The 24,182-nt window shown below is 41.6% G+C and overlaps 2 protein-coding genes across 3 annotated transcripts; one reads left to right on the top strand and one right to left on the bottom strand.

Moving 5' to 3' along the window:
* The first annotated feature begins 44 nt into the window (after positions 1-44).
* Positions 45-14,908, top strand: idh2 (isocitrate dehydrogenase (NADP(+)) 2). Of its 2 annotated transcripts, none has more exons than XM_037766276.1 (11): positions 45-196; positions 6,272-6,363; positions 6,862-7,027; positions 8,255-8,415; positions 8,560-8,703; positions 10,186-10,322; positions 10,550-10,701; positions 10,836-10,948; positions 11,215-11,312; positions 11,398-11,490; positions 14,494-14,908. In XM_037766276.1, the coding sequence occupies exons 1-11, from the start codon at positions 76-78 to the stop codon at positions 14,576-14,578; spliced, it is 1,362 nt and encodes a 453-aa protein (XP_037622204.1). In that variant the 5' UTR covers positions 45-75; the 3' UTR covers positions 14,579-14,908. The 2 variants fall into 2 exon arrangements, with proteins under 2 accessions (XP_037622204.1, XP_037622205.1); XM_037766277.1 differs by lacking the exon at positions 45-196 and adding an exon at positions 527-545.
* A 46-nt stretch (positions 14,909-14,954) lies between these two features.
* znf710a (zinc finger protein 710a) lies at positions 14,955-21,841 on the bottom strand. Its single transcript, XM_037766274.1, has 5 exons — positions 21,718-21,841; positions 18,271-19,758; positions 17,384-17,575; positions 17,118-17,292; positions 14,955-16,707 (listed from the first exon to the last, which is right to left on the bottom strand). The coding sequence occupies exons 1-5, from the start codon at positions 21,760-21,762 to the stop codon at positions 16,538-16,540; spliced, it is 2,070 nt and encodes a 689-aa protein (XP_037622202.1). The 5' UTR covers positions 21,763-21,841; the 3' UTR covers positions 14,955-16,537.
* Positions 21,842-24,182: the final 2,341 nt, after the last annotated feature.

Here is a 24,182-nt window from a genome sequence, read left to right as displayed (position 1 = left end):
CTCTCTCCTTCTGAGTTCCGTCGAGTCGCGTCAACCTCCAAAAAAAGTGAACCGGCACCGGGGAGACTAGAGACTATGGCTGGATATCTGAAAGTCCTCAGCTCTCTGTCGAGGTCTGCTGCCTCCTTCTCCAGAAACCCCGCGGTGGTGCTGGCGCCGGCTGCACAATGCCAGACTTTGCAACAACAAAGAAACTGTGAGTGATAACCGGGGTCATCCTCAGCATCTCTTCTGTGGTGCCTTTTAACGGGAGCTAACGTTAGCTATGAAGCTAATGGAATGTTGGCGTTGCTAGGCTTTAGGTTAGAAGCAGACGCCGGTTGGAGCTACATAGCTATGGTGGCTAACTGGTGTTAGTTTAACGGTTTTCTTAGCCTTAGAGAGACAACGATGCTTTAAACCCGGTGTTTTAATGCCGGTGGTCGAGTGCCGGTTGTTTACATGATCCAGAGGCTGTCAATTAAACGTTGAGAGAGAGAGATGAGGGCCGAGAAAGCGAAGAACCGAGCATCCGGAGACATCGTCTTTGTCCTCCCCATCCAAAGTTAAGAGGAACCGTTGATGAACCATTGTTGACCGTTGATCCGTTGATGAACCGTTGTTGACCGTTAATGACCGTTGTTGACCGTTGATGTCACATAAATCAATGCCGTTGATGAACCGTTAATGACCGTTGTTGTCATATAAATGAATGAAAGAGTATAAAAAAGGCTACTATAACACGAACAAAACAAGATGTGACAAGTTAATGTTAAAGTTTGGCTTCTTCCTCGAAAAAAAAATACGAAATACATGAATTTGCGGTGCATTAACGCTTTAACTAACTGTTTGGCAGCAAATAAAATGAACCGTTCGTTGTTAGCGGACATTTTATTGCTCGTCGCTGTGGTCGGTGAGGGGGTTGGTGATAAAATAGTCATTTTTCACTCATAATCGGATGTCAAAATGTAAACTTATGGGCTACAGTGTCAGCCATCATGATATACGTGCGACACTGTCTTGGAAAACTTTTGCCAAGGTCAGCAGCCCGCATACGAGGCTCTGCTGTAGAGAGTAATGGCTGCCGCAGCCCGGTGCTCCTCTGTCTGTCCTACATACTGTCTTTTTCCCATCTGGGTGTTTATTCACAGCAGCTGAGAGCTGCACATGTTTACCTCATCTCACCTTTTACATTATGACTGTCAAACCCTGTGTTACTTTCATGTTTGACTTTTGATTCACATCAGTAGCAGGAGAGCAAACCCAGAGCTCCCAAAATCAGTTGCTTTTTTTAGTCTGTTATTTTGGAGCAGGGATCCAGATTTATCACGTGGGCAATGCAGTCATCCCAAATCTCATACAGCAGGGATTTGTGACTATGTATTTTTTTTAATTGTATTTATTTATTTGCACATACATATATATATAAAACTGCACAAAATCCAGTCAATTATTTTTTTTTTTTATTTAACCTTTATTTAACCAGGTAGTACTCATTGAGATTAAGAATCTCTTTTGCAACGGAGACCTGGCCAAGACAGGAGCATTTAAACATACATTAAAGTTCCAGACGCCACAACATAAAACAAATGCAAAATAAATACATAGCATAATATCATACAAAATCCATTAAAATCAAAGTGTTTGAAGCCAACTTTAAAGTGAAAATATCAGCTCCCGATTGATTCTGCTTCTAGGTCTTTCATTAATGTTTTAAATTCATCTTGGCTTAATTAAATTAATAAAATAAAAAAAATAAAAATGTGTCAGGAGAGGTCACAGAGAAACCATAGGCTTATACAAGAGACCTCCTCCCAAGCCTAGGTGAAAAAAAAACAATAACAAAAAAGGAAGAAAACTAACATAATTTAAAAAATACAACAAAAGTTAAACAACAACAAGAAATACACAAAATGTGCAGAAAACCCTAACCAAACAGTGGAAAACAATCTAATAAAAACATTGAAATACATACAAAAAAACAGTACAGAAGAAAAGAAAATATATCTAAACATATCAAAAGATAATTAGACATCATTAATTAAATGTGATGATAATTTCCTTTTAAAATGTTCTAAGGATAAAGAGCTCTATACTATATCTAGACTATATAGTTGAGCTCTTGTGTTGTGGATACAGTATATATGTCTCCATGCAACTCAAACTAGCACCACCAAGTTAGTGTTTACAAAGCAGGGTCAGGTGAAGGGCAATTTGGCTCTGCAGGAGTGTGATTGAATCAAGGTGTCATTTGAGCTTTGTAGTGTGTCAACTATCAGTGATGAATGATAGTAGCCCAGTTTACACCACCAGGAATGTCACAGGTAGATAAAACAGGTTAGGTGTTTAATTCAGAAATCATCACATAAATCATTGTGCCAAAAGTATGATGATGGTGATACTGCTTTTTTTCTTTTTATCGCAGTCACAAGTTGTATTGTCTTAGCTGACAGCTGTTTGCTATAATTACATGCCCTTCAAATTTCACAGTGCTTATAAAATTGGCCAACATGCTGTTTCTTCTTGGCTGTGGATTTTTACAAAGGGAAGGTGTAATGCCGCGGTTAGTCTCTAACTTTTTAGTTGTAAACTTTGAAACCTTTGCATTTGAGCTTCTTCTTTTTTTTGTCAGTACAGTTGAACAGTTTATTAACTGACCTTCTCACAAACGTCATGCCTGCAGCTTGGTTTTAATCATTTTGTTTACCTGCTGAATGCCTTTTCTTGGTATAGGATTAAAACCGAACGGGTTTAATGCTCGCCTCCCTCTGTTAAAAGTTAACCAGAGAGGCCACATACGACGAAGGTTGTTGCGGTCATCTTGTCAAGGCACACGTGGTTTTAGACCGTCTTCGGCTGCTTGCCCCTATTTAACTAGCGTTGAGCACATAGTAAAGATGTCCTCATCCAACCTCACAGTTAAGTTCTCACATTAGTTGTGAGTACCGTGTGCTAGTACAGGGTATTTAAAACTGCTAAATACTCAAAGTTGGCACTGGATGCTTGGTCAGATTGTTAGTCTTGTTCACTTATGCTTTCATCAGATATTTGTAGTGTTATTTGTAATTGAATTTCACACTGCATTTAGGCAAATACTTTTACAGCTGGTTGAGTTAAAACAACATTCAATACAGAGGCTTTGGAGAAGTACATTAATGTGAATATAATACTGAAATTTAAGTATATTGTTTTTTGATGTCAGTTCTGAAATCAAGGCATTGCATTGGTACCAGTATCAACACATTTTAAATGGCACTTAATCTATGTCAAAGTTATGTCTCGGCTGCAAGTAGCTGTTGACTTGTTTCTAAATTCTGAGTTTGCTCTTGTTTAGTATTTTGTTTTAAATAGACATGCATAGCTATGGATTGAAGTATGATTTCTTGTGCAATTCTACCATTTGATACTTGATTGGTTGTATATTTCTGCAACTGGCTGGCTCTGTCTAAAGCTACCAGTGGGGAAAAAATAATCTTATAGGCTTATCCTCGATGCAAGTGCAAATGATGTGGCAGGCAGGCCCACATGACTTTTATTCCGCCCACCCTGCAGCGTCCAGTTTGTGATGCATTCAGAAGTTACATAACCTACTCAGCTCGTTGCTGCGCTACCCTCCCCCTGCTCTGTGATAGTAGAGGCCTGCTTTAGCAGATTTAGGTTAGACGAATCAGAAATGATGCCGGTAACAGTGGCTGTTAGTGAATTGCCCAGGATGCACTGCGACAGACTGTTCGGTTCCAAAAGCAGGTGGAGAATTACAAAGTCTATTATTAAATTACCGAAATCCAGTTCACCTTCTCCGCTCTTGAGGTGTTTATTTCTTCCTGATCGTAACACAACTGTATGAGTGATAGCGGTTTGGAAAAGCTGATTTCTAGTTTTCCGTGTTCAATACATGTTGATGACAACTAGGGCAGCAGCTAATGATTATTTCACTATTGATTAAACTGCCAATCACTCTCTCGATTCATCATTTGGTTTCTAAAATGGTGAGAAATGCTCATCAACATTTATTAAAGCCCAAAGTTGCATCTTCAGATTGCTTGCAAAACCCCCAAAATATTTAGTTTATCACATTTCACAAAGAAAAGAAGCACATCTTTATATTTGATAATATAAAACAATGGGATATTTGGCAAAAAATCATAAAAAATAGTTCTGTCGATTGATTAATTAACAAGCCGTTTCAGCTCTAATGACTCTCTATACATAGAAGTTATTAGATGAAATTAGGGACACGGAGGGAACAACTCACCGAAACCATAATACTGAGCTAACACTTTTGCTTTCATTATTTCTTTCCGTCTGCTGCTTCCTGCTTAGCAGGTATGAAGAACGTAGAAGTGTAACATAGAGGTCACAACGGTCTTTTCAATGAGGTTATTTTCAGTTCTTCATGGTCACCATGTGTCAGTAGTCAGCAGGGATCATGTATCATGTTTGGAGCATGGGAACAGAGCACAGGCTGTTTTGACAGGTGTTACCAAGGCTCCATAATCTCAGCTAGGTTAAATGTCTTCACAAAACCAAAAGTGGATGTTTGATATTTTATTAAATTCTTTTAATATAAGGACATGTTAGTTGTGTAACTATTCCTCTAGGCTTCTTATGTTTTCTTGCATTATTCTGGGAGGGCTTTGCTTAGCAGTGGGGGAGCATTAACTTGGCTGGGAAGTCTGAGAGACACTTGATCCTCTGCACCTCCCCCTGTACTTTCTATTCACTGAGATGGTCCTGCTGGCAGGACTCTCACACACTGAGCTGAATGAGAACAGATATGATTAGAGATACTAATCTAGGTTGATCCAACTGGAAAGCAAAGAAGTTAAGAGACCACTCTCTCAAAAGTCTTTGTTTGTGTATAAATAAAAGCACACTTGAGTGTTTAAAAACACTAATTCAACTTGATAATTTAAAAAGTTTTGAGATAATGACATTCAGGATCTAAAGTGTTGTTTTCCTTTAATTAATTTGATGGTTTGTAAAGAAACTGTGGACAGCATATTAGTTGTTCCAATACCAGTAGATACCAGTACCGGAAATGCTTCCGATACTGCCCAAAATTTGGGATTGGGTATCGACAAGTACACCAGTCTATGCACTGATCAGATACCACAGAAACACAGAAAATATCAGCTTGTCTTGCCGCTCCAAAACCGTAGTCTTCACTGTGTCGTCGCCCTGGATGTATCATGGCTGCCACTGGCAACTACTGTCCATGGTCAGTAGCAAACAGCTGTTAAATAATAATAATAATAACTATATATATTTTTTATCACGCTGGTATCGGATCGGTATCAGGAAGGAAAAAGTGGTATCGCAACATCTCTACTGCATATTAAGAGTTAAATCTTTTTAGCACTGTAGACCATGAATTGGTATTTTTGGATAGTTTGCAACTACAGATTAGAGGTGCCCTGTGGAGTTTTTGGCGACTACGACTAGTAGCACTATGGAGCTTTGTTTTAGTAAGCGGGTCCTGATTTGTTTGTATCACATGCACAATCATTTGGCAATGTAACACTGACAGATTTACGCTATTCCACTGATCGACTGTGCAGTGCCAGTAATGCATCAAGAAACATAGCAAGGTGCCAACAAAATGCAGGGAAGAAGACTGCTAGCTATGAAACATGAATGTGAACAATGCAAGTTTAAAAATACTTATTTTTTTTACTCAAATAAAAATTGCCTTTGCAAATCTTTTGTGGAAAGAAATGCATTCAGAATGTTTGTTAGCCACAAATGGTGCATTTTGGTAAGAAACGGAGAATGCAAACAATATAAATGTATTGTACCTCGATATATATACCTAGTCATAAGTATTTTTCAATTCATAGATTAATAATTTAGTCTGTAAAAGCAATTTGAGAAGCAAATGTTTGATGTATTTTTTTGTCCGTTGTCTAATCATGCGATTGTCAGGTAATATAGGTAAGAAGACATGATATACAGTAACAGCAAGAGGTTTCTGAATAGAGCTGAAACAATTAGTTGATTAACAGAAGAAATATCGGCAACTATTTAAAAAATCCATCGGTAGTTGCAGCGCTATTCCTGAGGCACCGATATTATCTGACGTGTCAAGGAAACAGGATGCAGAAATAACAAGTGCCTGTCCTCTGCAGGACTTCAAAACAGGATCTTTCTCTCTTTTACAATTACTGTAGTTTTCCTGTGTTTATGACTGTTGCTCAGCAGTCTTTGACCTTAAATATATAAATAAGTCTTTTGTTGTTGTGTGAATGAAAAGCTGCATCTATTTGAACCCTTCCTTATGTGTGATTGACAGATGCCGACAAACGCATCAAAGTGTCCCAGCCGGTGGTGGAGATGGACGGAGATGAAATGACCAGGATCATCTGGGAGTTCATCAAAGAGAAGGTGATAAAGTGGCGTCCAGGGGTGGGAGGGGTTAAACACGCAAACACTGGTGTGAGCCTCAGAGGACGACATGCCCCTGCTGTCTGACTCGCCTATTTTTAGGCAGACTGACACGTGGATGTGAGGGGAAGTTTATGTGGGAGATTATGTATGTATGATATGGGGGGAGGGGCTTCAGTGATGTTTCATTCAGTTACTGGCTGGCTGCCTCCGGAGAGAGCAGATGGTTGCGTTGGCTTAGGAATAAAACGTGGAGAAGCATGTTTCAACAGTGGATGTGTAATTCATAAAACATATTGTCATGCAAATACTTTAAATCTCACACATAAATACTTTTTACAATACATTTTGCACATTTCTTATACATTTAGAGCCACTTCAGTTTACGGTTATTTGATTTAGTCTCTAAGAAACTGAACTAAATAAAGTTTTCTAGAAGGAAAAACAATGTAGACGCTGAATTGTGGATGCTGATTTGTGTTTTTTGTTGTCTTTTAGCTCATCCTGAACAATGTTGATGTTGAGCTGAAGTATTATGACCTTGGTCTGCCGTATCGTGACCAGACCGATGACCAGGTCACCATCGACTCTGCCCTGGCCACTCTGAAGTACAATGTGGCGGTTAAATGTGCCACCATCACACCCGACGAACAAAGAGTGGAAGGTCTGTAACAAGCATTTGATAGCCTACATACTTTTCTAGTTTCAGAGCAGTTTAGCGTAAATGTGTAGTCGTACTTGTAATTGCTGAGTTTTACAAGTGCTATTTAAATAGATGTCATAATTATTTATTATTTTGAAAGTGATGTAGGGAAGAACACAAATATGTTTGTGGTTATAGTAGGTGCTGTTTTTACGCACATAAGGCCTTTAAACAGCAGAGGCGTGATGAATAAACGACACGAAAATGCGAAATACTTGTGAATATTGTATGTCTAGGGCTTTTATTTTGAAAGGCAAGAAGTGAAGGAGTGGATCTGGTCTGTGCCGTCCTTGTCAAGGTTGAAAGGAGGATAATGTTCACAGCAGAGAAAACACAAGATATTTACAACTCAATGTACACAATTAAAAAAGGTCTTTGGAAAGTGGGAAGAACTCTTAATTGATTGGAAAAGGGCTTAGCAGACAGAGTGAAAGCAATATCAAATGTCCAGTCAAAAGGGTCTGTTGGTTGCTACACAGTGCTGACTGCAGCAGAAATAAAAACTTTGGGATGCAACACAGATTTTTCAGCTTTTAAAAGATTTATTAAGGCGTGATGGTAGCTAAAAGCCTAGCTTGGTTTAGAAACAGACTTCTTTACAAACAGACCATCACAAAATAAGAAGTAAAAAATCTCCCATTTCATTTTCTGTATACCTATTTGCTTTTTAATGTGTCAGCATTTACAATTCAATAACAATCGGGAGGAACGAAGTCCGATTAAATGATCTATTAATGCACAGATGTTTTAGGCCTGTGTGCAAACCGACAACAGCTGTATTTACAATGAGCGGGCTGCATTTGTGATCAAAAAAGTTAAAATATTATATTATCAAAAGCATTTACTGTCAGTGAAATGACTATTGGAGTCCAAACGATATGTCGGCTTGGCAGATTATATCTGCTGATAAACAACAAGAAATTGAAACACAGAAATGCCAAAGATATGTTTTGAATAAATGTCACCACTCTATTCTATTCTGTTCTGGGTTGTGTAAAAAAAAAAATATATATATATATATATATATGTTGGCAGATAACTCATTCGATTTTTTTTAAAAACTGTCAAATACCAGTATCGTCCTAAAAGATCCTGTATCAGTCGGGCTAAAAAGACGATTGCAAGTGATGATTGTCTTTGTTGTGGTTCTCTGTAGCATGTTTCTAATTTCTGTGTTTTTCTTTTTAGAGTTCAGCCTGAAGAAGATGTGGAAGAGCCCCAACGGTACCATCAGGAACATCCTGGGCGGCACCGTCTTCCGTGAGCCAATCACCTGCAAGAACATTCCCAGGCTTGTTCCAGGCTGGACGCAGCCCATCACCATCGGCAGACACGCCTTCGGTGATCAGGTGAGTCTCCTCTGAATGCTGAAGAGAATGTAGCAATTCAGTTTACAGTCATATTTATTTCACATCTGGAGCCCAAAGTAGCAACAAACCAGGTGATTTCAGAATTGATTATGTAAAAATGTATGAAATGTGTTTCTTCTACAGTACAGAGCAACAGACTTTGTTGTGGACCAGCCCGGCAAATTCAAGATGGTCTTCTCACCAGCTGATGGTAGTGCAGGCAAGGAGTGGGAGGTCTATGACTTTCCTGCTGGTGGCTGTGGGATGGGCATGTACAACACAGACGAGGTGAGTGTGTGCTTCTGTTTGAATATAAGACTGCCTTAATGTCAACAAATCCCATAAAAGAACAAGCAGCAACGATGTGTTAGTCCCTCTCTCAATACTTTAGACTACCCCACTGCGTCTTTGGCACTCAGCCACAAGCCAATTAGTTCCTGCTGAAGCCGTAAATCTTAAAAACGGGTCATGAATAAACACTGATATCCCTAAAACAGCTGGGCGCTGTGGTTTTTTAGCAGATGTTACTCAAACAGGAGGCAATGGTGTACTTTCTGCTACAGATTTAGTGTGCTAGTGAATATTTATGGCAGCAGCAGAACGGTGGATATACGATCAACTCAAAATAAACTACAGTTTCTATGTTCATGATAATTAAGGAACATGATCACCCGGTGTAACGGTGCGCAGAAATACTTGTTAGTGGCATCAGTTAATCTTAGTTTTTTTAATGGGATTTGTCCACAGTAAGAACTTACTTAGCTTTATGTTTTTCTCATTTTAAAGGTACAGTGTGTAGGATTTAGTGGCATCTAGTGGTGTGGTTGCAGATTGCAACTAACTGAGTACCCCTCCGCTCACTCCTCCATTTCCAAGACTGCGGTAATATGAGCCGCCGAGTGCAAAACGGTTTTGCACTCTGCGGCTCACGTTACCACAGTTTCACAAGCGTGTTGGAGAACTACAGTGGTCTTCTGGCAATGTAAAAATGCAAAAGGCTCTCTCTAGTTTAGTATTTGGTTTGTCTGTTCTGGGCTACTGTAGAGACATTTCAGAGTAACATGGCGGACTACGTGAAGAGGACCCACTCCCCACGTATATATGAAGGTCTCAATCTAAGCTAACGAAAACACAACAATTCTTAGTTTCAGGTGATTATACACTGATGAAAACATAGTTATGCATATTATATTACATTTCTGCTAATGGATCCACAGAAATGTTACACGCTGTTCCTGTAACACACAAGATTTGCTTCTGTGCTTTACAAAAGTCATGAGGGACGATTGTTTCAGATGTCAGATTGTCAGATTGAAATGTCTGTTTGCTAATGAAATGTTGTAGGTGAAAGCTTCAGAATATGTGTGGGACCTTTTCTTTGTATTTGTTGCTTTAAAATAATATAAACTTGCTTAATTCTGTAGTTCCAATTCATACCACAATCTCTACCCATTTAGGGATTGTTAGTACTTGTGTCTTTTTTCTAAACATTGAATTGTATGACTTTTTCCTGCTTAAAGAAAACTGCTGTTACATTCTGCCTTAAGCTGGTTAAAGAATTGACACAGCAGTCGTTGCAGTAGTCTAACCTCTTTTCAACCTGCTTCGCTACTGTTTTGTTTGCCTTCATCAGCAGGGGTTTGTTTGATTTAACAACATGAGAGGTCATGGTAGATGACTTTCAACTTGTCAAGGGGAAGGTTGTTAACCCCTGTACTACTGATAAAATGCTACCGCAGTCCTGAGCCGTTTGTATTTTTCCTCCAACAGTCTATCACAGGCTTTGCGCACAGCTGCTTCCAGGTTGCTATTGCCAAGAAGTGGCCCCTGTACATGAGCACAAAGAACACCATTCTTAAAGCATACGATGGCAGATTTAAAGACATCTTCGAGGATGTCTTTGTGAAGTGAGTGTGTTTTATCTTTCTGTTTTTTTATGCAGAAATAAACTACCTTTTTGCTCTATGTCAATGCTAAAATAGAACACAGTAAATTATCTAAACTAAAAGAAATGTATTTCATTTATTATTGTATACAAAATGATTACAGTACTAAGTATTTGGTACAATATTGTAAAAACATTAAACCATTTTCACTTGAATGTTGTTGAATATGTTGTCTGTGCTTCCTCCAGAAACTACAAGCCAGAGTTTGACAAGCTGAAGATCTGGTATGAGCACAGGCTTATTGATGATATGGTCGCTCAAGTGCTGAAGTCTTCTGGAGCATTTGTGTGGGCTTGCAAGAACTACGACGGAGATGTTCAGTCCGATATCATTGCACAGGGTGAGATATTTAGAAAGCAACACCACTTTCTGGGAAATTTTGTTGTTACGAAATACTGAAGCTTTTGAGATGCCTGTCAGTGTTTTGAGCAGATGTGGGTTGCGTTAACAAAGAATTTGTGTTTCCTGTTTTAGGTTTTGGCTCTCTGGGATTGATGACATCAGTTCTCGTGTGCCCCGACGGCAAGACTATCGAGTCTGAGGCCGCCCACGGCACCGTGACCAGGCATTATCGCGAGCACCAGAAGGTTACTAACTACCTATATCAAACTTATGTCTCTGTATTGAAACTGGGCAATGAAACGGAATGTGTGAGGCCAAATTATGGCCTTGCTAGCAGACTGTGTTATCTGTGGGGTTATACTGCCATCATGTGGTGAAAATTGAGAATGAGAAGTGTGCTTAGATGTCAAAAACAAATAAATTAATTATGCTTTACATTAATGATAATTAAAAACATTCTAGCTTTGTGTAGTAGTTAAAACGCTAACATTACCCTCAACTCTACTTTCAGGGAAGGCCGACCAGCACCAACCCCATCGCCAGCATTTTCGCCTGGACGAGAGGCCTGGAGCATCGTGGCAAACTTGACGGCAACCCCGACCTTATCAAGTACGAGATGTTGTCGTCTTTGTAGGAAACATGCTGACCCTGGGATGAAACATGCCTTTTTCTAAATGTCTTTGTTCATGTGCAGATTCTCCCAGACTCTGGAGAGGGTGTGTGTCGAGACTGTTGAGAGCGGTACGATGACCAAGGACCTCGCAGGTTGCATCCACGGCCTGCCAAAGTAAGTTTATTTTGTGTCTTAATACTTATGTTATAGAAAGCGGTCAGAGCTAAATCAACAACTACATCAGAAAACGTATTTCTTACGAAGAGTTTGATGATGTACACTTGATAATCCATTTTATTAAATATACAGTACCTATCTCCAGATCAGCCAGAGTTCTTCTTTGAGTCATTCAACAAAGGGCTGGAAATATGCAAAAGGGATGTCTTTCCACACAGAGTGTCACACAGCACATCCATGACAGCATACCCTTAACATGTTCAGTTTGAATGAGAGAACGAGAATCAGTGATTCAAATATTTATGTCTGGACTATAACAAACCTAAATGTCTTGGAGGTACTGCATGGTTACATAAACAATGTTTTTACCTGCAAGGCTTCTGAAGGTGTAAGGAAGGTTTCGGCCCCAGAGACAACTAAAAATAAGGAATGGAAAGCTCTTGATATATATTGGACTTCACTTCACGCCTAAAATATGTAGAATAAAAGGCATGAGTGCAACTATTATTACTAAGGCTGCCCCCTGTTGGTCAATTAGTCGACTAATTGGTCGTTGTGGTCTTGGTTGACTAAGATTTCTTTAGTCGATTAGTAATTTTTTATGCTGAATGACTTATTTCTAAGAAACTTATGAGCACATCTCTGGTAAACACAAGATTTAAAGTGGTGCTTTTGTGTGATTCTTTGTGGAGAAACTCAGTTTTACAAATCTGTCGATTAAATCAACTAATAGGTTAGTCGACAAAATCGTATCGAGTGCTAGTCGCACTTAGAATTTCTTTGGTCGAGGACAGCCCCAATTATTATTCCTTTTTGCAAAGGACATGCATGTAAATTTAAGAAATAAGAAAAAAATGTTCTGGAAAAAAAAGATATGGTAGGGTTTGTAAATCCAATATTTTATGTAATCCATGAGGGTGGAATAAGATTTAAAGTAGAGCTAAGTATCAGTTAATGAAGAAAGAATAGGGAGTGCTGCACTGAGTCAAGAAACTTGGTTTTGGTGATAATGAAGTAAAAAATCAGGTGCTCTTTAAGGATAGGACAATGACTGTCCAGCTTACTTTCCTCGGTATTAGTTGGCAGTCTGAAAAACGTCTGAGACACTCTGTGAGTTAAAAATCCTTTATTGATACATGGATGACTAACGTGTTTCGACTCACCAAGTCTTCATCAGGGAATAAAAGGAAAAAAGAATCAATTAGTTGATTGACAGGAAAATGTCTGCAATTATTTAGATCATCAGTTAGTCATTTAAGTAATTTTTTTTTTAAAGGGAAACGCAAATAGTTCCAGCATCTCAATTTTGAGGATTTGCAGCTTTTCTCTGTTCTATAACATTTTAATTTGAAAACCTTTTGGGTTTGGGATTTCACCTTGAGTTGTAGGAAATTGTAATGGCCATTTTTCACACTTTTCTGATCTTTTATCCACCAACAATTTGAGAAAAATTATCTGCAGATTAATCAAAAACGAATCGGTTGCAGCCCTAATTTTAAGTCTGTATCCATTTAATCAATGGAGCATCTCCAGAGAGCTTTGGAACTTTACACCTACAGTATAATGGCATCCAAAAATGAATGTTTAGTGCCTCACTGGCAGATTTCCTTCTTTTAACTTTGAATGCAAATATTCCCTTTGATTAAACCACCACCATCAGTCTGAAACACTGACATAAGACGTGGTGTTATTAGTCCTGATTCTGACCTGCCAGCATGTGATACGGGTTGGGAACTCGAAACCTCGTCCCAAACATGCCCTCAGCTTGTTTTCAGCTGGCAGGAGTTGAAGCCAGTATCATCTTCTATAGACAATAGGATGTAAGGTTTTCACCTCTCAAAGTAGTTTTTTCATTCCTATATCCAAGAGATTTTAAAGGATTCTTGACATCATGAAATGGTAATTGAGGGTGCATTTTTGAATGATGAAGAACAAACTCCACATGTATTGCATGACTGTCCATCTAGATCGAGGTACAGATGAACGATTTTCGGAACATTTTATTTAACCCTTATTTGAGGGTTGTGTACATAGATATTTTATATCTATGGTTGTGTAGCCGTGGTGGAGGTATGTGCCATCTTGTTTACCAACTTGTTTCTGCCCATGATATATGTAATAGGGCTGTCAATCAATTAAAATATCTAATCATGATTAATTGCATTATTGTCTATAGTTAATTGTGATTAATTGCAATTAATTGCAAATGTGTGTATGTGTGTATATATATATATATATATATATATATATATATATATAGCCCCAAACTGCATGTGATTATCATAAAGTGGGCATGTCTGTAAAGGGGAGACTCGTGGGTACCCATAGAACTCATTTTCATTCACATATCTTGAGGTCAGAGGTCAAATGACCCCTTTGAAAGTGGCCATGCCAGTTTTTCCTTAATTTAGCATAACTTGGGAGACAATGGGTTCTTCAGGTTTTCTAGTTAGTCATATGATGCCAGTATCTTCCCTCTAGCTTTAAAACTGAGCCTGCTACAACCTAAAAATTGCAAGATGCGTTAAAGATATTAGTGACGTTAAAACAAATTTTCGTCAGCGCGTTATTATCGCGTTAACGTTCACAGCCCTAATATGTATACATACATGGTATATGCACTACATTAACTGTTAGTTGCTTCGGCTCACCTGCTAGCTTCAACACATCTCGACTTTTTCTTTCAAGCATTTTTTATCCATTGCAGCTCACACCGATTGCTTGTTATTTTTGTTGTTAAAGACACTATTCTCAGCAAACTCTTTTTTTTTTTTTTTTAATAATACAGCTGTCATGTAGTATCAAGTCATAGCATAGTGTAGTTAAAAGTTGCTTATATCAAGCATCAAGCCCATTCTAATGTTAACATAATAATGATGATATTGATAATTCTAATGCTGTTATTAACCAACAACCCTAATAATTGCTGATTGTATTGCTACAATATTGTTTTTTTTTCCCTTAAAGTACTGAATATTCTTTCTTGTCTTGCCTTCTCAGTGTCAAGCTGAACGAGCACTACGTCAATACCACAGACTTCCTCGATGCCATCAAGACAAATCTGGATAAAGCCCTCGGCAAGTAAAGGACTTGTAAAGAATATAGTTAGCCTGGAGATGGCAATGTCACTCATCTGTTTTTGTACCTCATTTTTAATTTAAAAAGGTCAACAAATCTACTTGCATTTCATCTGAAGGAAGAAAAAGTACTGTAATAGGATTATGTAGTATTCTAATAGGTTATTAAATAGTTGAGAACTGTGCTTCCACCTGATGCCTCCCTAACTATCTGTCCCACTATTTGCAAGGTTTTATTTTTGTAATGTGAAGTACTGTATTAATACTGTGTAATGCCTTTGGTAGGAGGACTGAAGTCTGTCAAACATATTTGCCAATAAATCCCATGTTTGACCCACTATCGGTATGTTTTGTTGTTGTTTCAAAGCAAACAAAGGTGAGCCATTTTAAAGGTAAATAAATTTATTATTTTACAGTCTGGTACACAACATTGTACATACATTTCTATCCACATTATCTCCACACTAATGTCTAATACAGAAAGCCATTTAAGCTGAACATCTTCCCCTTTTTGTATCATCACTAAAACTGTGATGGAATGAACACAGAAGCTGGAAAAACTCACAAAATTGAGCAATTTTTTTATTTTATATGCGCTATATCAACATCGCAAATGGATACCTTGCTTTTGCAGGTTACAAGTTTGAAAAGCTAAGCACTGGGGAAACTGAATATATTGAGCATTTCCCAAATCATTTTCCACAAGGTCCGTGGCCCTGTCACATGTTGGGAGGTTGTCGTTCATCACTTGAGACCAGTGTACAGCATGATGGATGGCATGCTCTTGCAGACACACTGGGGCACTTAATATTTGTGTCTTCAGTTTTTTTTTTTTTTTGGGGACACTTCTTGTTGAGATTCATCCATAAAAAAAACTGCAATATGAATGCAGGGTTTGCATTGCTTTTGAGAAATGCTGCAGTCTTGTCTCGTGAAGGCCTGGATGGGGGGGGGGGGAATGGTGAGGCTTGTTGAAAGAGAAGCTGTACCACCGTCTGTTCTCTGTGGTAATCTTTTGAGGAGATCTACAGATGGGTGGGAGGGGAACCTGAATGTAATTTCATGAGGTCTGCGATTGGACCCAAAGAAATCCGATGTCCCAGCTCAACACAACAGCAAGGAATAGAGACTCACAGTCCCTGTGTAGCTGCAAGATTTGATCCAATTCTTTGGTAAAGGGGTCCTACCATTATTAAGGGTTTTTTGATTAGCGTCTGAAAACATTCCACAGAAACAATTACATTCAAAGACTAGAGATCAATACAGGGTGATGCTTGTTAATGCAAAACCTAAAAAGTAGACACAGTGGTCCTCAGTGCAACGCACTGATTACAGTACCAGCCACCGTACAAGTGGACTGATACATTCTGTACAGTATTATACAACAAAACACGGATTGCAAATCCAATGGAACCCATTTTGCAGACCTCAAATTTAATTTATCACAGTATAAATCAAAGTGAATCATTAACCCTCTGCAACTTGATAAGCTTTGGCAAGTGAAATGAAGCGTTCTCTTCTTTAACCCTTCACATTAGTTTACCCCAGCAGACTGAGAGACACCGGGATTGTCTGAATGAGTAAGTGCAGTATATCATCACCATATGCTTGTGGCTAAAAATGTGTTTTTTAAATTCAGCTCAGATGACGTTCCTGTTTTTCATATAGATTTTTTTTTTATTTTACCTAAATGCTCCCATTTTTGACACTCCACTTTTCTTCAAATATAATATATTTATTCAGTAGATTTTGCTGTTTGCTTTTTTTAGAGATGAAAAATATGCAATAAGGTAAAAAGTATACATTTCCAAATTTTGTAGCGAGTGATTCCAGTGCATATGAATGTGCAGTTGGCCGGGTTTCTTCACACCCTTGAAGAACAACCCGAGCCTTTTAAAAAGAAAAACAAAAAAAATCCCGTTTTCATAAGTTCACACTTATATTCAATTTGGGGTCATTTCAATAATTCATGCAGTGCTGAAGCGCCCTGCGCCCTTCCCATAGGTGCTGTAATACTCCATTTGAGATAGTTTAGCAATGTCTGGCGTGTTGTTGTTGTTGGCTCGGTTTTCTCGCTCGCTGAATTCAAAGCTCTCCTCTTCGTAGTCCTCCTGGCCTTCTGGGTCTGGGGGGGGTTCTGAGGAAGAAAGCAAATACACAAATATGATCACACCGAACAACACACACATACAGAGCTCTTCCTAAAGACACACAGCCTCATTGAGCCAGTAGATTGCCCCCTTCTCCTCCCTCCACTCCCTCAGTATCACTCTCTACTGATAGAGACAGGCATGTCTAATCCAGGCACTGCTATATTTACTAAACACACAGGGAGGGAGTGACAGAGAAACATCAAAACACTTGGCCACTCGATTACAGTACATGCTGAGTCAAAGTGCATTAGGGGCAGACTGAGTGACAATAATGCGACATGAAGAGTCCCACTGGGAAATTCGCCACGCATAACCCATCAACAAATTCAAATGTCATCAAGGAGTTTCATCTATTTCAAAGCAGAGAGCGTAATTAATCAATGGAGGTATTCACCATGCCCGTCTATTGAGGTGTCCATGATGCCGTGTTTGACCTTCATGTGTCGGCTGAGGTTGCCCTTCAGGTTGAACTTGCTGCTGCAGTAAGGGCACTTGAAGGGCTTGCTGCCGGCGTGGAGGTGCATGTGGCCGAGGAGGTTGTACATTCTGTTAAAAGACTTTCCGCACACCTGAGAGACAAGAGCGCAGTAGTCAGTTAACCTCTACCCGCTTCATCAACTTTTTTTTTCCTTGAAGTAAAACTCCACTTGCTTCACTCACCTTGCATTTGAAAGGCTTGACGGGCAGGTGGACAATCATGTGCGTTTTAAGGGTCTGCTTTTGGACAAAGGTCTTGAAGCAGACGTGGCACTGGAAGGGCCTCACGCTGGCGTGGATCAACATGTGTCTCTTCAGGTTGGCAGACAAGGTGAACTCTCTGGCACAGACGTCACACTTGAATTCTTTCATGCCCTGCAAAAACAAAATAGTGCTTTTAATTAATTTGGCTAAGTATATGTTTTTAGAGGGGAAATAAATAATGAGTCACCGGTAGAGAAAACACATGTAGATTGCATTAGCCCCTCCAAGTGTTGAAAGACGGAGTGGAAAAAGTCCAACAATGGAAAGAATAAACTTTTTTTTAAACTTAAATTTAACTTTAATTTGTTTTATATTTAACAAAAGCAAATGCCATGAAAAGATCCCCCCCCCCCCCTATGGAATAAACTAAATAATGAAATGGAGAGAAAGACCAGGGTGATTCATCAGACACAAAGGGAAGTAGCTCTGCAAATGACACACAACACAAAACACATGCAAGTGGGGGGTTGAGCCAAACAAAAAAAAAACTCAAGGCCTTTGAAGGCTATGTTTACAAAGCAACTGGTTTTGGAGGAAAGGCTGTGGTGCAAGTGTACAATATACCCTCCCATTTTCCTATGAGGATTCATACAGAGGATTACTCTGATTGAGTGAAGCTCAAATACTTCCCATCTTCCCGTAATCCCTTATATGTTTATATCCTGATAATGACATTTTAAATATAGGTTTAGTATGTGCGGTTGCATGAGGCCGGCCTATTCTGGGTTTTGTTTTGAACACAAACTGGTAGACAAAGACGCATCATTTTGGGTTTCAGTAAGTGTGAGGGTGTGCGCTGCCAGTACCTTGTGAGTGAGAGCGTGTTGTCGGAGGTGGTGGATCTGGACGAACTCCATGCCGCACTCGGGGCAAACGTAGGGCCGCACGTTCTGGTGCTTCATCAAGTGGTTCTGCAGCTGGCTGCGGTAAGCGAAGGACTTGTGGCACTCTGTACACTGGTACGTGGTCGGGCCCTGGTGACTGGCCAGGTGACGCTTCAGGTGCGCGTACGTCGGGAACTCGAGGCCGCACTGGGTGCAGACGTGGCACTGGCCGTTTTCGTGCTTGTTCTCGTGGGTCCTCAGCTCGCTGGGGTAGGCGAAGCCGCGGCCGCAGAAGCGGCAGCTGTAGGGCTTGACGTCCGAATGCTGCAGCATGTGCCTCTTCAGGTGGCTGGTCTGCGTGAAGGCTTTCTCACACACGGTGCACTTGTGAGGTCTGGTTCCTTGGTGGGTGAGCAGGTGAGTCTGGAGGTGGCTCGGCTGCTTGAAGAGCTTTCCACAGTGTAGACATTCATGGGGCTTAATTCCGTTATGTCCCAGAATATGAGTGACAAGGTTGTATTTGGATGTGTATGACTTCTCACACATGCGACACTTCCAGCGTTTCAGACCCTCTCCCACATCTACGCAGTACGACTCATCGATCTGTACGTTGATGTCCAGCCGGTCGATCTGCATTCGCCTGGCAAGGCCCTCTGGGTCTGACCACAGCATGGCCTGGCCGTTCTCCTCGTACTCCCCTGGCAGGGCCATGTCCGCTGACTCGTAGGCCACCTCGTTGGACTCGTAATAGCGGCTCCCCAGAGGACTGCCAGTGTCGCCACTGGTCTTGAGGTTTAGCGCCTCCTCTTCTTCTTCTTCCTCTACCACCAAATCTTCTTCCTTCCTCTCTCTTTCTCTGCCAGTGTTTTCTTCTTCTTCCTGTTCTGGCTGTGCGTCTGTTTGCGGCCTGGGCGTATCTCTGACACATGAGGGACAGTCTCCGCAGGCCTGCTCCTCTTTCAGAGAGCCTTGTTTGGTGACTGAATCCTCTGACTTGCCAGGACTTCGCCTGCTGTTCATGTGAATGCAGGAGGGAGGGGTGTCAGACTCAAGCCGTTCACCTTTCACCTGAGCCTGATGTGGACTTGCTACTTTGTGCGGTTGACCCTCCTCGCTCTTGGGCCTTTTGGTTCTCCCGCGAGGCCCGGGTCTTCTTCTCTCACTGCAGTGGGGCTGGGGCTCCGGCTCCCCAGCGGGCTCCGCCAGGTAGTCACCGTTGGCCCCTATTAGCTGATCTGCGTACTCGTACTCCATCGCCTCAGGTGGAGGAGGGGGACACTCTCTGGGCTCTCCCGTGTAGAAGCCATTCGGAGCGATGGTAGCCCCAAAGATTTCATTCTGGGAGATGAGGCCGAGAACGGCAGCCTGAGCCAGAGATAGCACCACCACGGGCTCCGTCTGCGTGCCCACGTCCACGTGGCCCTCAGTCATCTTAGGGTACGTCCGCACCAGGCGGCTACTCTCCTCCTCCTGGAAGAAAACACATTGAACAGGCGAGTTTTAAGAAAAGGAACTTGTTTCAAACCCCTCCTTACACAATGTTTCCTCATATAACCTCATTTCCCCATTGTAGCCTCATGATATTGGTAACCTTCCTATTAATACAAACAAAAGGCTTTGTGCTGCCAGAATATTGAAATTATCATATGTTTTTAGTTTAGTAAGAATCCAAACTGACACCAGAAGCTACACAATCTTCTTCTCCCTGGACTCCGGGAGAATATTAAGACTTTCAGGGTTACTCTGTGAACGCCACATTCATACTACGCCTTGTGTCTTTGCTCTGAATAACATTCGATTGAGGAGATAAGGCAGATCTGTGTTAGCACCCCGTTTCCTTCCTTGACAGGCTTTAGAATAATAAAGAACACAACGAGGGATGCAGGTCCAGCCAGGAAGTTGACTTCCGCGGACTGTCCTCGGCACTTCCTGTGGGGTCCCGGGGCAGCCTGGCTGACCAAAGTCAGCTCATCGCCGGTGCTGTCTGTTCCATGCATGAGGAGCAGAGCGTCTCAGCTCCACACCCGCCGTAGCCGACTTCATAATGCCTGCCACACTGGGCTTCCTTAACAAGATGATATATGCCAGCAGGCAGTCTCATATCCATAACAGACATTCGATTGAGCTTCGAGCTCATTCTGTATTCCAGACCGATGCATATACGACTCGCTAACATAATTGTATGGTTCGCGAGTGTTTCAGACCCACACGCACATGTTTACCCCGCCGCCTGTAAAAGCGGAACTATGAGGAAGAAATTGTGGTACGAACCAAACTGGCTGTCTGTGGTAAAGGAGAAGCGAGCATTGCAGGCCACCGGTTTCAGGTTATTTCTCAGCATGGATCTGAGTGGAAAGGAAAATGTATAGAGAGAAGCTCTCTGACCCCTACTTTCTTTTCAGACACTCTGTGTGCCATACGCACCAGCAAGAGCTGCTTCCTTTCCTGACACAATACTGAGAGAAAAGAAAAGAATGGATGGAGAAAAGAAGAGGAGATAGAGCAGGAATAAAGGTGTGTGTGTGCATGTGAGTGTGTGTTGGGAGAGGGGAGTAGACCTGGATGCCCTGATAACCACGTCATTTATAATTACTGCTTTTAAAGTAGTCAGACAGACTGTGTGTTTGTGAGAAAGAAAAGGAAAGAGACTGGGTGTGTGTTTGAAAGCGTGTGTGTGTGTGTCTGTGTGTGTGTGTGTGAGAGAGAGAGAGAAAAGAGAGGGAGGGAGGTATATGGAGAGAAGGAGAAAGAGCTGTGGGCGGGGGAGGAGTGGAGGGAGGGAGACAGAGAGAGAAATGAGATGGAGGGGCTGAAAGATAAAGAAAGAGGGGAGGAGAGGGAGGGGAGGGAAGGGGAAGGAGAGATTGAGTGAGCATGTGAGAGGAGGGAAGAGAGAAAGGAAAAGGAGAGGGAGGGGGTGTGCAGGGGGGGGGTGGTGGTGGTGGTGGTAGAGGGGGGGGGCGGAGAGAGACAGAAAGACAGAGTGAGTGAGTGAGAGAGAGAGAAAGAGGGGAAGGGAAGGAGGGGGGGAGCCGGAGAGAGAAGAAAAAGCACAGCAAAATGAAAGGCTGACAAAATGAAAGAGAAAAAGACAAATGACAAGGAGACAGAGAAGGTAGGGTAGTAATTGCAAGAGTCCGTACTTTCACATTTAAAGTTGCATCCGAGAGACACCTAAGGACAAACAATTAAGAGGCGGCAGCAGAGAAAACAAGCGGCACATATAGAAACTCTTATCTTTAAAAAAAAAAAAAAAAAAGACTGCGGTAGTCATATGAATGTGAAAAGTAATCTCGCTTCCCCTTCACACTTACACAAGAGTGTAAATAGCTCACTAATAAACTGCCAAACAAGTAACCCCCCCCCCAACCCCCCACCCTAACCTTTAACAGCAACACATCTTCCTCCATCTCTAGCTTACAAACTCACCACATTGTTCCTGGAGTGATGTTTGAGGTGTTTCAGGGATCTCATCCTTCAGGAGAAATGAGTGGAGTAAAAAAATCCACCTCCTATTTATATCTGTGGGAGAGTGGGGCGGTCCCACGGCTCATCCTCCTCCTACTGTTGCTGTTATCAGAACTGACTGTGCCTGCCTCCCCCCCCCCTCCACCAGCCCTCCACCCCACACACACACACACACACACACACACACACACACACACACACAGACACACACAGCATCACCCCATTTCTTTCTCTTCCTCCCACCCTCTCCTTCCCATCTCACTTCTCTTTCTCTCCTCTTTTCTCTTACAAACACACACACACACACACACACACACACACACACACACACACACATCTTATCTCCCGTTCTCACTACATACAATTCAGCATGACCCTTCAACACACATTTCTCTTGAAGGCACACAAGCTCTATCTTTTCTTGATCACACTTTATACTTTGCATTTCCTTTTTTTCTTTTTTTTCTTTTTTATTACGAGCAAACGCAACAAACAGTTACGAAATCTAATCAGCAGTTTCTCCACAGATGTATATATGACACGCACAAACATGTTTATATATATGTATGTATGCAGGCGCACACAGAGGCACGTACACACTTTCACAACACGCACAAACACTCAGAGAGAGAGAGAGAGAGACTATGGGTGGAGGTGCGTCTGTCAGCAGCAAAACAGTCAGACAGATAATGTCTGAGAAATGCTAAAATTTTAACTTTCCACAGACCGTGTAGTTTGCTGCCATTATTTCTTAGATTCAAACTAATTAACTATTGAGACAGCCTGAAGTATACTGTCTGAGAAATTCAGAAGAATGAGTGACAAAAGAAAAAAGAAGGAGAAAGAAAGGAGAGAAAAGCAGTTAGGAGAGAGGGAGGGAGGGAGACAGACGTGGGGGAGAAAGAATAAGGAAGAAAGAAGAAGCAGAGGGAGGGGGAGTGAAGCTGAGTGGAGGAAGAGGAGGAGGGAGGAGGAGGGAGGGGGGGTGAGAGAGACAGAAAGAAAAAGGGAGAGAGGAAAGAGAGCCGGGGTGGGGGAGGGAAGAAGAGAATGCAGCAAAAAAGGAGGAAGAAGGAAAAAGGAGAGACGGGGGAGGAGGAGGAGGAGGAGGAGGGGAGGGGGGGGGGTGGAGGCATAAGAAAGGATGTGGCAAAAGAAAGAGAAAGAATAAAAGAGAGAGAAAAGAAAGAGGAGGAGTGGTGGAGATGGGGGTGGGTGGAGTGGTGGGGTGGGGATGGGAAGAGAGATAGACGGAGGGTTGAAAGAAAATGCAGTGAAAGGAAAGAAGGAGAAAAAGAGAGAAGAAAAAAAGGGGGATGGTGGAGTGTGAAAATAAAAAAGAAGAGTCCATCAGCAAGAGAAAAGAGAAAGGGGAGGAGGAGGATGGGGGGGGTGCAGAATGAAGAAGAGGAGGAGGTGGAGGAGGGAGGAAGGGGGGGGGGGGTGAGAGCAAAGGGAATGGAGAGAGGAAAGGAGATAGAGAGACGGAGAGAGTGAGGAAAAGGAAAAACAGCAAGGGAAGACATTAACTATTGAACTTCCAGATTTCTTTCAGGCTGTGTTGAGAAACAGTGCGGCAGAGTACCTGCGGGCTAAGTACAGGTTGTGTGCTGAAGTAGTCGGCACTGAAGATGATCCTGATAATTAGACAGGTATTCTATTATACCAGAGCTTACCTTAAACCTTTTTTTAAACTAGTAGAAAAAAATTAAAATGTATGTATAGGTGCAGGCGAGCGCAACAAACACTGTGTGGACACATGCCAATTGTGACTGTATAAGGCTGAGGACTGTGCATAAACATTTCCTACTAAATAACAGGAAAGGGCAAACCTTGAAAACCTTGATCAATCATCAGCGGCTGGGAGTGCTGCGAGAATGAGAAAGATAGAGAGAAAGGGGAGCGGAGGGGGGGTGAGGAGGGAGGAGGAGGAGGAGGGAGAGATAGGGAATGAGAGTGAGCGCGAGGGAGGGGAGGGGAGGGAGAAAGAGAAAGATTGAGTGAGGGTGTGAGTGAGGGGGAGAGATAGCAGGAAGTCGAGGGAGAGAATGGGAGAGAAAATAGAAGGAGAGCAAGGGAAGAAACAAAGAGATAAGAGGCTGAAAGACAAAGAAACCACATGGAAGAAACAACAAGGGACACGTACATAAAACAACACAGAACTAGCCTATGGGGAAAATGAAAAAGACACAGACAACAAAAGTTTGGGGAAGAAATACACTGGCTCCTTTCCAGGCCTGAATCTTCATAACAGAAAAAACCTGCTCGTCCATTTACTTTGTGTGGGGGGGCTGTATGGAAAACTAATAGCGGGAAAGGTTACGGTGGATAATAAGCGTAAAATATACAGGTTCCTATGAGCATTATGAGAAAGAGAAGAGTAAGGGAAGTAAACCATTGCCCTGCTCTCAAGCGTACTAACCCTC

This window comes from Sebastes umbrosus, chromosome 4 (assembly GCF_015220745.1).
Source record: "Sebastes umbrosus isolate fSebUmb1 chromosome 4, fSebUmb1.pri, whole genome shotgun sequence".
Lineage (NCBI taxonomy): Eukaryota > Metazoa > Chordata > Actinopteri > Perciformes > Sebastidae > Sebastes > Sebastes umbrosus.
The sequence above is the reverse complement of the archived record's forward strand: the minus strand, read 5'-3'. Positions and strand labels throughout refer to the sequence as shown.

Excerpts from the sequence above, each read along its gene's own strand:
- idh2 (XM_037766276.1), top strand. The coding sequence starts at position 76 with ATGGCTGGATATCTGAAAGTCCTCAGCTCTCTGTCGAGGTCTGCTGCC. Across the intron at positions 197-6,271 it reads TTTGCAACAACAAAGAAACT|ATGCCGACAAACGCATCAAA; the intron begins GTGAGTGATAAC and ends TGTGATTGACAG. Across the intron at positions 8,704-10,185 it reads GCATGTACAACACAGACGAG|TCTATCACAGGCTTTGCGCA; the intron begins GTGAGTGTGTGC and ends TTCCTCCAACAG.
- znf710a (XM_037766274.1), bottom strand. The coding sequence starts at position 21,762 with ATGAGATCCCTGAAACACCTCAAACATCACTCCAGGAACAATGTG. Across the intron at positions 19,759-21,717 it reads ATCACTCCAGGAACAATGTG|GAGGAGGAGAGTAGCCGCCT; the intron begins GTGAGTTTGTAA and ends GTTTTCTTCCAG. Across the intron at positions 17,576-18,270 it reads AACACGCTCTCACTCACAAG|GGCATGAAAGAATTCAAGTG; the intron begins GTACTGGCAGCG and ends TTGTTTTTGCAG.